The 13,224-nt window shown below is 48.1% G+C and overlaps 1 protein-coding gene across 7 annotated transcripts in view; it reads right to left on the reverse strand.

The window, feature by feature from the left end:
• Positions 1-13,224, reverse strand: part of opa1 (OPA1 mitochondrial dynamin like GTPase) — a 71,693-nt gene that overhangs the window by 36,869 nt on the left and 21,600 nt on the right. For 6 of the 7 annotated variants that reach the window (XM_076040632.1, XM_076040631.1, XM_076040630.1 and 3 more), the window contains 2 exons: positions 11,608-11,683; positions 9,974-11,375 (listed from right to left, as the gene is read on the reverse strand). In XM_076040632.1, coding sequence (XP_075896747.1) covers positions 11,619-11,683 — 65 coding nt within the window. In that variant the 3' untranslated portion in view covers positions 9,974-11,375; positions 11,608-11,618. Of the gene's footprint in view, positions 1-9,973; positions 11,376-11,607; positions 11,684-13,224 lie in introns of those variants that run through there. The other variant, XM_076040629.1, reaches the window with a different exon arrangement.

The raw sequence follows: 13,224 nt of genomic DNA on the forward strand, positions 1-13,224 counted from the left end.
GAGAGGAGGTGAGAACACTGGGTCAGAAAAGGAGAGTTGATCACTTTCACTTGAGCACTTGTACATCTGTAGAAGTCTAAGGCACATGCATTAGTCCTTGTGAATAATGAATAGTGAATTAAGATGTTGTAATCAATTAAATTGTTTCTCAATTTATTTAAAGTTTACTCTCCGACTGGAATGTTTTGGAAATAAGGACTGATTCATTTAGCTCAACAGCCAAGCAGCGTTGGAAATAGACAGACAGACAGACAGACAGACAGATAGACAGATAGACAGATAGACAGATAGACAGACAGATATATAGATAGATAGACAGACAGACAGACAGACAGACAGACAGATAGATAGATAGATAGATAGACAGACAGATAGACAGATAGACAGATAGACAGACAGATATATAGATAGATAGACAGATAGACAGATAGACAGACAGATATATAGACAGACAGACAGACAGACAGACAGACAGACAGACAGACAGATAGATAGATAGATAGATAGATAGATAGATAGATAGATAGATAGATAGATAGATAGATAGATAGATAGATAAACTAAATAGTAGTTACAGTCGTTACAAAAACATTCAAATGAGTCTGTGTGCAACAAACAACCAAAGCAGATGTGCAGTGAAGATGGCAGTGAAATTGTGCAGAGGCAGGGATAAGCAAGGTTTTATAAACCATTCGGGCATTATTTGCAATTGAAAAATTGAGTTTTCCTTTCCTTTCCATTTTTCCCTTGGATTTGCCAAAGGGAAAAAGTCCAGAATGCTATCTGAAATGGAAAAATGAAAATAGAAGGTGAGTGAGTTCGGGGGGACTTTCAACAATAAGTGACAACATTAAAGAGCAAAATGTGCTTTTTTAATTTTAGTTTGCTGACCCCCGAGGTTTTCCTCCACTCTGACGTGGTCGTCGAGGTGCTGGCTGGCTCTCCGGAGTGGAAGAGGGGTATCGATGGCATTTGAAAAGCAGCAGAGCGCTGCGGACAGTCTGACCCGTCCTGCCCCGTTCCTTTCAGCCAGCCGGGCCTTTCAAAACCAGACCGGACAATACCGACTGCTCTCTGGCCTCCAACTGGCCTCTGAGCCGATTAGGAACCGGACCTGCCACTGGGGAGCTGAGCGCGCCGCCCTGACGCCACCCACGTCCAGCACTACCCCCGCCTCGCCGGGGCCCCCGAGGGGTGCTGGCAGGGGCCAAGGTCAGCGGCCGGAGTGACCTCTGGTCTCCGCTGCCATGTTTGGACACGCAGGCACACAATGTGGGAGCCACGATGGATGATTTGAATATCTTGCGGGGGCGGGAGCGTTTGAAGAAAGAGGACAAGAGGGCTGCGGACTGTTGCAGGGAGGTTTCTCTCTGTTTCTGTCTATATGTTGTTGTTGGCATGGCGACCTGGTCAGAGGCTGCCGGACCACCGGACCTCGCCAGGACAAACCCCCAGATGTGGAGCTCTTGTTTTAGGTCTCTTTGTTGGGGGGCCAGGAGGGAGGAATTACACCAGGGATGATCCCGTATTACTGGGCCTGCCTGCCTTTCAGGTTGGGTTTACTTTTGTTGCCGGGCTCTGGTTTTATCCTCCTCCCAGTGTTGCCACCACGGAGCTGATCCCTTTGATGTCCTCATCCTCTGGCCACCACATTGCAACTCCTCACACGTGGAAATGGGATGTGTTGTGTTGGAGTTGGTTGGTTTTCGCCATGGTGTGCCCAGTTTGCCACATGTAGACAAAGGTTCTGAAGCCCAAAGACTCAAATTGTTCATTCAATTTGCAATTTCATTTCACCGCTGGAAAACTAGTTGTGTGCTGCGTGGAGACCAAAACAAACCAGCTCCCTGCACTTCCTCGGGAACCTAGCGTCTAGGGAGCACCGAAGCTCCACTGACTCAACAGGACATGACTGATAACTGCGACTGTTTGGTGATCATGTGATAAAACAAATACAAAAGACTGCTGCCAGAGGATGGCGCTCTGGATATTTGTCGATGTTCGTGTACATGGAGAAGTGACCAGTCCGTACTTCGTAGACACACTTCGGGTTTATTGATAGACCATAGCGACCACGCTGTTGGCGCATGCAACCGGGAGCTGAGCTACGAGCTAACACACACACACAACACTCAAGCATCTGCATCAGTGGAACTACGGTGTCTGGCGAGGCCCATAAGGAACGGCAGGCTCGTCCACAGTATTTCTTCTCTATTGTTTTGAATTATTTTCAAGAACAATGTAGGCTAACGTTTTAGCATTAATGTACAGGCATCCTGACTCACATAAGTCAGGATGCCACTAGCATCGGCAAAGTTTGCTTCTCAACAAGTCTAGTAAGCTGAATATCGCATTCCGCTCTTCAAAATGAACCGAGGAGTTTTGTGTGATTTCAGTTGGATGTTAAGGACTTGCAGGAAAAGATCCCACTTCCTCAAAACGAACCCTTTCATTTGTGAGGTGATGATTCGATGTCTTATTGCTGTTGCAGACCTTCTCCCTGACTCAACAGCGCCACCTGCATTCTGCTGCTTTCCTATCCATTTGGACTTCATTAACATGCAACCTTCAACTAAGCCCCGCCCCCACACCATCTCATAATAATGTGTGTGTGTATGTGTGTGCGTGCATGCGTAGCGAGCCGCCTTGTGTATGATCACCAGTCCATACAGTTTTTAGTACTCCGTGTGCACAAGCATGCATACACATGCATGCTTGTGTGTGTGTGTGCGTGTGTGTGTGTGTGTGTGTGTGTGTGTGTTGTGGTGAAGCCAGAATAGCCAGGGGTCTCACTCCAACGCTCCTGTATGTACTCATTCAGCACAGGGGTCGTGTGTCAGGGGTCAAAGGGTCTTGGGTTGGAGGTGGGGGCGCTGGTTGGATGGAGGTGACTTGGAGGGATGGGGAGGTGGGACTGGGGAGAGCAGGGGGGGGGCACACGCCTTAAGGTAGGGTTGACTATCTTAATTAGCCCCAGGAGACTGTGGGGAATGTGCGAGTTAGTGTGTGGTGTGTGTGTGCGTGCGTGTGTGTGTGTGTTGGGGCTGTTTAAAATGTGTGTGTAAAGGTAGAAGCGTGGTGCATGTCAGTTGGGATGGCCTACAGGTGAACATCTGATGCAGGATATTGAACTCCAGAGGAGGGACTGAGGCAGGAGGGACCTGAAGCAAAGAGAAGAATTTATCGCACTGTAAATATTTGTTGTTGTAAAAGTCTTTCCGTTGTGAACGTGATTGGAGAGATTCATGTACAACTGGCGCTTTAGACTTGTGCATTCCATGTACTTACCTTCTTGTGTCTATCCCGATATTAAATGCAACAGTGTGGCGTGTAGGTGTCTATTACTGGTTAGCACACACTGACAATGGTTGCTTCTGTCAAATGCCAGTCAGGGCACTGATTGATTGACGCTTCCCCATTAAGAGGAATTGAAGCAGGCTAACAAAGCTAGTTGTTGACCTTGGTCTCACTGAATTAAACTTGTCTAATGTAAATCTCACAGCCAAAAAAAAAAAAAAAAAAGAAAAAAGAAAAAAAAGGTTCCAAGGAGGCACTAGACACTTTGGAACTGGGTGAAATAGGAGGCCAGGAAATAGAAACACAATCTAAAACTTCAATTAGCCAACACTCGTTAAAAGCACATTGAATTGTAGCTAACACTCATGAACGTACAAAGCGTATTTATTTCATGACTGATGGTTGTTCAGCCAGTGTTTCAAATGCCTAAATCCTTTCTGACAAACTCATCGCGTGCGTTTCTTCTTGAAGTTGTGTGTCTCTGTGGCCCTGTTTGCTCAGGGACAGTCGGCCTTGTTGCCCCTGCCACAGCATTATCCACCTATTGAAGCCCGGCTATTATTTACCTTCCTCCTCTCGGAGGGACGGCGACGCGTCCGCCCTGATAAAAGCCGCAGTGTCTGTTTCACTCCAGGCTGGAGAGACGACGGCCGTGGCTACAGTCGCCCAGTGTTGGCAGAGCAAACACTCCTGAGTGCTCACACACAGCCACACACACTCCCGCGTGCACAAACACACACACACACACACACACACACACACACACACAAACACACATAAATAAAGTAGATTTAGTAGCTGCTGTTTCAAATCAAAACAACTCGGACCATTTACAGCCACTTTGCTGCTTTTTTTTTTTTAGCATAAATATTGAAACGCACAACACACATGTGATACTGATACAAATCTTTTTTTCTTTTTTTTTTTTGATTGATTGATTGATTGTTTGATTGATCTTTTAATTTAAGTGTCAAACACCAAGACTGGTGCCCAGCCCTAATGGACTTATGAGCCACAGATCAATACATTTATTAAATTATATTCCCACAATTACATCCACAACAGCCAAAGAAAATCTCTAAGAATAAGGACACGTACGAATGAAAATGGTTTGTCATGCAGGATACAAAGTACCACCACCGATGCCAGACCTTTCCTATTCACTTTGCACTTTTAAACACCAAACAACCAGCACAGAATCTCACCTTCATATTTCTGAAATGTATCAGGATTTTTTTTTTTTTTAATTGATTAATTAATTGATTCAATCCATAAGATACTGATACATAAAGGCTACTAATAAGAAATCTGATCGTTTATTGGACATTAATTCTTCACGACTTCAAGATGATTTGTCTGCTCTCGTGTCAATTACAACCATTCAACCCGTTAAGGCAGTAAATCGGAATACAAGCTCAATTTGGACTCTTTGAAAAGATCCGACACTTGGTTCATGAATCACTCCTGAAGACGGAATTCAGGATGAGCCGCTCCACTAAAATGTTGAAGTCATGACGCGTTAGGGGAGTAAAGACAGGCAGCAAAGTTGCCAAAGTGAACTCTATCTATCTGGTGGGGCTGTACAGCTGTTCTCCAGCAACAGTCAAACAGTCAGTGGGCAGCCAGCGGACAAACCTTGAATGACTGGTTCAATATTTGCTGGTCCGGAGGCTGCGGGAGGTCAGGAGGTCAGCGGGGTGAGGCGGTGGCCTTTCAGGCCCGACAAGGCTGACCTGCAGGTGAACAAACACACAGAGGCTGCACAGCACGGTGATGACATCATCAGAGATGGATTTCACTTTAAGAGTGGGACTGAGTTTCACAATACCTGCTGGAATCCATCAATCATGGCGGCTCGCTGCCTTCTTTCTCTGCTTGTTTCTATACAGGGCTGCGCAGCCATTAAAAAGGTTTAGGTGTGAAAGAAAAGAAGGGAAAAAAACAAAGTGTTTTTTTTTTTGTTTTTTTTGTCTTCTTCTCTTCTAATTTCTCACCAGCGAATCAGGAGAGGAGGAACTCCCGGACAAAAACTGACCTAACTTGTTCATTTCGCCTCAGCCTGCTAAACCTCCTCATCCGCACAGAGGTCATGAGAAATCAAACGGCCTCGGCCGAAGATTCCTGACGGCGCTGGACGTGTAACGCGGCAATGGGCCTCGTCTCTAATCCGAGCGTTCTTGCTGAACACTGAACTATTCATGTCGATAAGTCTGTTGTCCCGCTTTACCTCCCGAAATCGCATGTAAAACGGGCCGCTTAGGAGATGCAAATCTAATTAGGAATATGAGCTCAGGGGGAGGGTGGCGGGGAATCAGATCAGGATTTCCTGAGGGGAGACAAAAACGGGTTTTTCACTTGATCACTTCAGCACGACTGCCAGCGCAGACGTTCACACTCGGGCTCCCCGGCCCTGTTTGCTCTTGGCTTTAGCGCCTCGCTAACACACTATTGACGGCCAGTCAAGTAATGTCACCAGACCGTTTTTTGCTGCGCCACTTAGGCGATGAAAGCCGGTCCTCAGCAGCCACCCCCCCCCCACGCCCCCACCTCCCCCACCCCCCGCCTCACACCCTCCCGTCAGCGCCGCCCTGCAGGCTGGACTGACGTGAGCGCTGTGGACAGATACAATTTCAGCCTGGCAACGCGGCCGGGATCTGGCGGAGCCTCCTCCGTGTTTACAGAAGGGCTTTGGCAGCCGGAGAGAAGCGGGCCTCACCTGCTGGCCTCGCTGCTTCCCCACGAACGTTGCCATAATCCCACTAAGCCCGTGCAAACCCAGCGCCGCCGCCTCCTCCTCCTCCTCCTCCTCCTCCTCCTCCTGCACCACCGGGGGACCCTCCCTCTCGCTGTGACCTCCACTCGATTAAGAAACAGTTTTGCTCCGCGCTCAGTTTTTCCATGGCAACTTTGCCGCAGTGGAAGGTTCCCGCGTGTTTGCACAAACAATACTTTTGATTCTTCGGCCGCAGTTTCCCCCTGAGGAACGCCAACTGCAGGGAATTTAGCTCTTTCAAAAAGCTGCTTGAAGTTGTGGCAACGTCGCTTCATCCAAACCTGGCTTGCTTCTTCTTTTTGGTATCAGGATCTTTGAGATCCTGTTACACACGTGTTATGTTGTTATATTATAAAATATTGTAATACATTAATGTGCGAGAGCTTTCTGCACCCTGACTTGGTTTTGATGGTGACAGGAGTGTGTGGGGGGGCACGACAAGGGCAATATTTCATATTTGATTTTTATCTGTTGAAAGTATTTATTTAACAGTTTTTTTTTTTGTAGAAATTCAAAATCAAAAGACAAATCAAAAGGATGCACAGTGTCAACGAAACATCATTTTACTGTCCAAACTGCCAAATGTATTGTCATTATCATTTAGGCTGAATTTTGTGGTTTTCTTCTGGACAACTCATCTGACAACACCTCATTTCAGCTCCATCTAACCAATTACAATTTAGCCATCCTATATTTTTACAGCTAATTACCACATATGTCAGATTTTGCCTGGCCGAGGGGCGTATTTAGACAACTGGCCCCCATGAAGCGTGTGCAGCCAATTAATTGCAAACATTGCTGATTTAAATGTGTTTGCAGAAGGTTTTTAACTGGCGGCCGCATGGAAACAATTAGCCGCAGAAGCCCGAAAACGCCGCCGCCGTGCCGCTTGCTAAATGGCGGGGGATTATTATCCCGCGTGATCCGCGACCCCGTGTGTGAGCGGACACCCTGGGATCTTTGGAGATCAGTGGGAAAATATACATCGGCCGAAGCGTTTCTCCTAAAAAAAAAAAAAAAAAAAAAAAAGGCGGAGGTCGACAATGGGCTGATTCAGCAGTGACATCCCGTGCCGAGTGGCCGTGAGATCATTTGGCGTATTCTTCCAGGGGTGAACTTTGGACTTGAATGGTGAGAGCACGCAGAGGTCCCTCGCATGGCCACCCCAGTAGAAACACACACACGCACACACAGTTACAGATATGGAAGCACGGCAGGATTCACACGGCGGCGCTTTCTTCAACTTTCAATGTTTGGGCAGTGAGTGCCATAATTTATAGCTCCCACAATATAAGAAGAGGACTCTCTGTATGTGTGTGTGTGTGTGTGTGTGTGTGTGTGCGTGCGCGTTAGGGGTACGACAAGAAAGGTCTCTGACCTATGTGACTTGGCTAAAATCCCCATGGGCCTAATTCAGCACTGGAATGGACCTCACAGTGCAATGGGAAGATGCCTCCAACAGAATGAACACAAAGGCCAATTGTGATGCTATTCTCTGCAGGGCAGAAGGCAGCCGGCCCCGGGGACAGTAGAAGGTTTTGTCGGCCGGAGGGGGTTGGTTGGGGGGTGTGGGGGTGAGGGGGACCAAGTAGGAAGACTGTTTCTTCAACCAGCCGCTGATAAGATTCAGCGGCGGCGGCCCAACAGCGGTGGTTTGTCTCCCAGGGTGCTGCCAAGTGTTGGATTTACATCTACTGTGTTTATCTCCACTTAGCGAGTGAAGGTCTGATGATAAGTGGCACTCAGAGACAAAGTTCTCGCCTTTGGTGACTCCAAGGGGCATTCGACATGAAAGAAGAAGAGTTGTTGTATAATAGCCCATGTGCCTTATTTCTCAGGCTACAGTTTGCCTGCCAAGTCAGAGTTTTTAGTTTGAAGACAAAAGGAGCGCGAGGCCGCGAAGAAAAAAAAACCCGAAAGCTGCGAGCCAAAGGTAATCCTGGATATCTTACCACCGGACCTGTCACCGGACCCCCTAAACGCTGCAGCCCCAGCCGCTTCAATTCAATTTGCAAAGGGGTATTTTGGGAGAAATATCCCCCAAAAATAAACTGATGAAGCAAATTCAGATTATTTCTTTTTCTGCAACAGACACAAAACAGAGGAATTCATTAGAAATCTGCAATTGGGCTCGCTCGCTAACGGTTACCCTCCTCCTCCTCATCACGCTGTCAAACAAGGTCCAGCGCTGGTTAAAGCAGGCCTCGTCCTCCCTGCCACCATGCTGCTCGACAGCCTCTCCCACAACCCCGATGACAACTCGATAAACGGGGGGAGGCGACGGAAAAAAACAAAGCGGAACAAAGGCAGAAACGGCAACAAGACGGTCAACAAATGTTAACACCGCCGCTCGCCGCCAGGAAACGCCCACCCACGCAATTTATGGCCCCGGTGTTCCCCCCAAGACTTATTCAACATTTTCATCATATAGCCGCTGACCACGCCCACCTGCCAAAGGAACCAGAACGCATGTGTGAGTGCGATGAAGTGTGTGTGGTGGTGGTGGTGGTGGTGGGGGGGGGGGCGGGGGGTGGTTAATAAAAAAAAAAAAAAAAAAGCCCAAAGCATCAAGATCGGCTCTTTCTTTCTCTTTTTTTCTTAAGAAAAAGCCAGAAAATGCGGCTTTGTGCGCTCCGTCGGCTGCCGTGGCATATTTGAAAGGTCCGGCCCCGGCTCGCTTTTGTGTCGCGGGCATAAAGGGGGGAAAAAAACACACACACACACACACACACACACACAAACTGAGGCACTGTGCCGCCGTGGCTGCGGCTATTAGTCAACGTGACGGCCTTTGGAGATGCTAATGGCGTCTAATGTGTCCCTGCCGGCCTCCCTCCTCCCTGAACGTGGCTATCTGCTGGCACAAAGGCCGTCACTTTAGCGGCTGCCGACTCCTCCCTCTGTCTTCTCACGGACGCTACAAAGTCATTAGGGCTTCTTTCTTTTTTTTTTTAACCCTCCACCGCGGCCAACCCCCTTCTCCTCTTCCCGCTCCGTCTCCCTTGTTTTTCAGAAGTCGGAGGCGGAGACTTGTCATGTGGCGGCGGTTATCTCCATGTGTTAAGGCCTCAGGTGCTGGACGAGGAGGAGGAGGAGGTGGAGGTGGGGGTGGGGGAGGGGGAGGGTGAAAGGGGAGAGGATACCCGGGAGTGGAGAAGGACTTCTGCACTCTGCCTTATTAATCAGCCAGGCTCAGGCCCCGCCGGGTTCCCAGCCAGCACCTTCCCTCCTCTCCTCTCCCTCGCTCTCTCTCTCTCTTCCCGGGATGGAGGCCCAGGGCTGCGGATCATCCCCGGCGCCCCCCAACATAGGCAGGGTTGGCCCAGAATCCCGGGTGCAAAGGGCCTCATCACGCCAGCACACAGGTCAGAACATCCAGGGGCGATGGAGACGCGTCTTGGAGGAGACGAGGGCTCTTCAAAGAGGTTCCCGTCGTCTCAGGAGGCCAACAACCGTTTCATGCTTCCGCCCCGGTGGACGAGTCCGAGGTCTGGAGTAGGCCATCGGGAGCACTCGGGGCGCTCAGCCAGGTAGTCTGCGTCGCAGGGCGGCCTGGCCGGCAGCGGAACCTTTGACGTGTACGCCACTGTTCAAAAAGTTCGGGGTCACCGGCTCGTTTCTCCATTGAACTCCATTATTACGGCTTTTATGATGATAATGATCCTGAATGCTCTGCGATCATTACACGTGTATGAAACTCAGTCGAGGTGTGATTAACAAGTATGGCAAGTGACCAAGAGTAGGCCACAAATATCAACCACGATCCTTTCTTCACTATTTTATAGTTTATCACACACAACTAAGTGTGATTATAACACAAAGCTGTTTTAGAAATATTAAATATTACTTCCCAAAATAATAATAATAATAATAATAATAATAATAATAATAATAATAATAATGTATGCTTTTATGTATTTGTTTTATTTTTGATTTTCTTTCCTTTGTTTTTAAACACAAATTTTAATAAATAAAGCACATCTGAGGGGGTACACCATGCAAACATTATTTTCTACAACATAAAACAACATTTGGAACTGACTCGCTGATTTTCCATTGTTACATGTGGTGGCACACTGCTTAGACGTGCAGGACACCAGAGTGTCTCCATGACTTTGCCTGTACAGAGTGCACAGCATATTACTTATTTATAACCATGTACACATGAAGGTGGGGCAGCACTGAGACAGTCTCCCGCTCACCGGTTCTTCCAACATCACACTGGGAGGAGTGAGAAGGTGTTTACAAGGGTGGTTGTGGGAAGAGCTTTGGAGGTGCAGAGGATGAAAAAGAAAAAAAAAAAAAAAAAAGAGGATGAGGAATCACAAGACCTGTGTGTACATCATAGCGGGAGCACAGTCTGGAAATGTGATATGCCTGTGTAATTACACAATTGCCTCAAGCTCTTCATTTACCATACGCCTAAACCATGTGGAAAATTGCATTTCTTTTTATATTACATTTCAAATGAAACTACCTCATTAGCTGCATCTTGGGGTTTGTTGGCGACGTGTTATGACCCGGGTGCAGATCTCACTGAGCAGAAACAGGTGCTGACTTGTGGCCATTTGGCAAATAAACTGGAAGGTGAACCAAGTCAGATCTCGGATGGAAAGAAAGTAAAAGCACACATTTTGATTTTGGTAAACCTCCAAAAAAGGAACGAGTCCATAAACTGGCGGGAGAAGCAAACTGCAAACTGCCACATTCCGATATTCACTGGTGAACACTGACGAGCGGAGAGTACAGCTACAGTTTTTTTTTTTTTTTTCCAAAGTGCTTTGGGTTCTAAGTGCCAAAATAAAATGAAAGTATCCAGATTCTGTAGCTGATCTGAGTTCTAGGCGACATCAACCCGGTTCAACAGCGGCCACATAATGTTTGATGACACTCCTGCGATCACATACACAAACACAGCATCAGTGGAAAAGCATTCGCCAAGTACACAAGCGTCCTCGGGGTCAGAGGTCAGACGGTCCTCCCATCATCCTCCTCAGCCGATGACGCCGCGCCTCAAGTGAGGAGTCTCAGTGTTTGAAGCATTTTTTTTTTTTTTTTTTTCTTAGACGAGCCACGCAAGAACATCCCAGCGCTTCATCTTCCCATGTAGATCCATCATGAGAGGGGGCAGAGCCGGGCAGAGGGCTTTAAAACCAGGTGAGTGGTGGGACGAGTCCAGGGGTGGGAGACGGTCATTTTGAAATTTAATTGTCTCTCTCGCTCTCTCTCTCTCTCTCTCTCTTTTTTTTTTTTTTCTTTATTAAATCAGTGCATTTCTCTGCTGTGATTCACAACTTCCGTACATCTGCAGAAAAAAAGATCACACGTGCGTGCGGGTGAATTTCAGAACTGTGCGCCAAAAATATATGATCTATGCCAGGGGTAATGGAAGCGCAGCTATTGACTTTGATTGGTCAGGTGATCAGTTCAGATTTATTTGACGAATGGAATGAACAAAGAGGCAAGTTGGGGTTGCGTTGTAATGTGTGTGTGTGTGTGTGTGTGTGTGTGTGTGTGAGCGTGTGTGTGCTCGCTACCTGGTTGTCTTTTATTTTTCCTTGTGAAGAGCTTCTATGAAGGCTTCAAGTTTCTCTTGGATCTCACGAACTTTCTCTGCAGACACACAAGCAAGGCAAAAGTGGTTACACAAACACGACTTTGGTTTTGACAACAAGCTGCATCCCTGCCACGAGAATACAAAAATACACCTGAAAACACGACGCACAAGAAAACAAGCAGTCTTCCTTTTTTTTTTTTTTTCCTCAATGAACTGAGATATTAAAATGAAAACGAAAACAGTCTAAAGATTCAACCATAGAAGAACGGAACACATGATGTTTTTCTGTTCATTCAGGTAAATTGAAGTGGGTCATTTTTAACGACAGCAGCTGCAAAAACGACAAAATCCAAACTACATTTCCTGCAGTGCTGCTGCATCATATCGGTGCACAACGTGGAATTTCCCTCCTTTTTTTTTTCTTTCTACCAAAGCACCAGATGGTCTCCTCCGTCAGCGTCAGCCGAACCTCCAGGCAGACCTGCTGCACACGTCTGATGGTTTCGCGCCCTTTTCTCCCCCCCAGTCAGACCACATCAAAGCTCCCCCACCCCCCCTCCCCCACCCAGGGTCCCTACCTTGCGGGGCAACACTGCTAATGGACAGAATAAGACACCAGAACAACAAAGCCGTACATGAAAGAGGGACAATGTACTGGAGGTGGGTAAAAAAAAAGTGTAGTCACTTCTCTCTACCCCAGTGGCCATTGTCCAACACTGGAGTCACGTGGCGAGCCGGCGAGCCCTCCAACCGACGTGTACTGTCGCACGAGACAAGCCGGCCAACCCCCCTCCCCCTTTAATCGCTGATTAAACAGCGGCTGAAGGGAGTCTGCCGGGCCGCCGAGCTCCCGGTGCCAGCTGCACCTCAAGGCCCTGGCCGGCTCCTCAGCCCCACTGTCACCCTCCGCTAATCTGTCTGGATCGCAGACCCCCCCCCCACCCGCCACCTTCTCCCCCAAGTACAAACCCAAACGGCGGCTGCGGAGAACAAACTCGCCGCACGGGATCCATAGGCGACCCATTGTGGACGGTGCCCCAACCCAAAGAAACAAGGAGGCCTGATAAAAGGCACAGGTTTTTCCCTCTTAAAAAAAAAGCAGAGCTGTCGCTCCTTGGGGAGGCGGGTCATTGTGGCTTTGGGACCTCGGAGCGATCGTGCCCTAAGTGTCCATTTCAGGTCAGCACAAAGGTGAGAACTGTGTGCACGCTCTGGAGCGCAACTCGATACGGGAGCGCTTTGATGGCCGCGCGGCTGCCGGGGGTGTACGTTTCCTGAGGGATGAGGGAGCACGGCGTCGAGTGGCGCGCAGACACACACACACACACACACACACACACACACACACACACACACACACACACACACACACACACACACACACACACACAGACACACGTGCGTGAAATGCGAGCTCAAGCACCAGCACGAGCTGCGAGAATGTCAAAAAAAAATTTAGTCTAATTCTGGTGAAAACTGTGAGCGCTGTGCAACTGTGTCATCTCAAAACACACACACACACACACACACACACACACACACACACACACACACCACTAGTGGGTTCCTTAAAAAAAAGAAAGAAAAAAGGGCGGGA

This window comes from Nelusetta ayraudi, unplaced genomic scaffold (genome assembly GCF_046127955.1).
Source record: "Nelusetta ayraudi isolate G7.1 ecotype Tasmania unplaced genomic scaffold, CSIRO-AGI_Nayr_v1 ptg000062l, whole genome shotgun sequence".
Taxonomy (NCBI): Eukaryota; Metazoa; Chordata; class Actinopteri; order Tetraodontiformes; family Monacanthidae; genus Nelusetta; species Nelusetta ayraudi.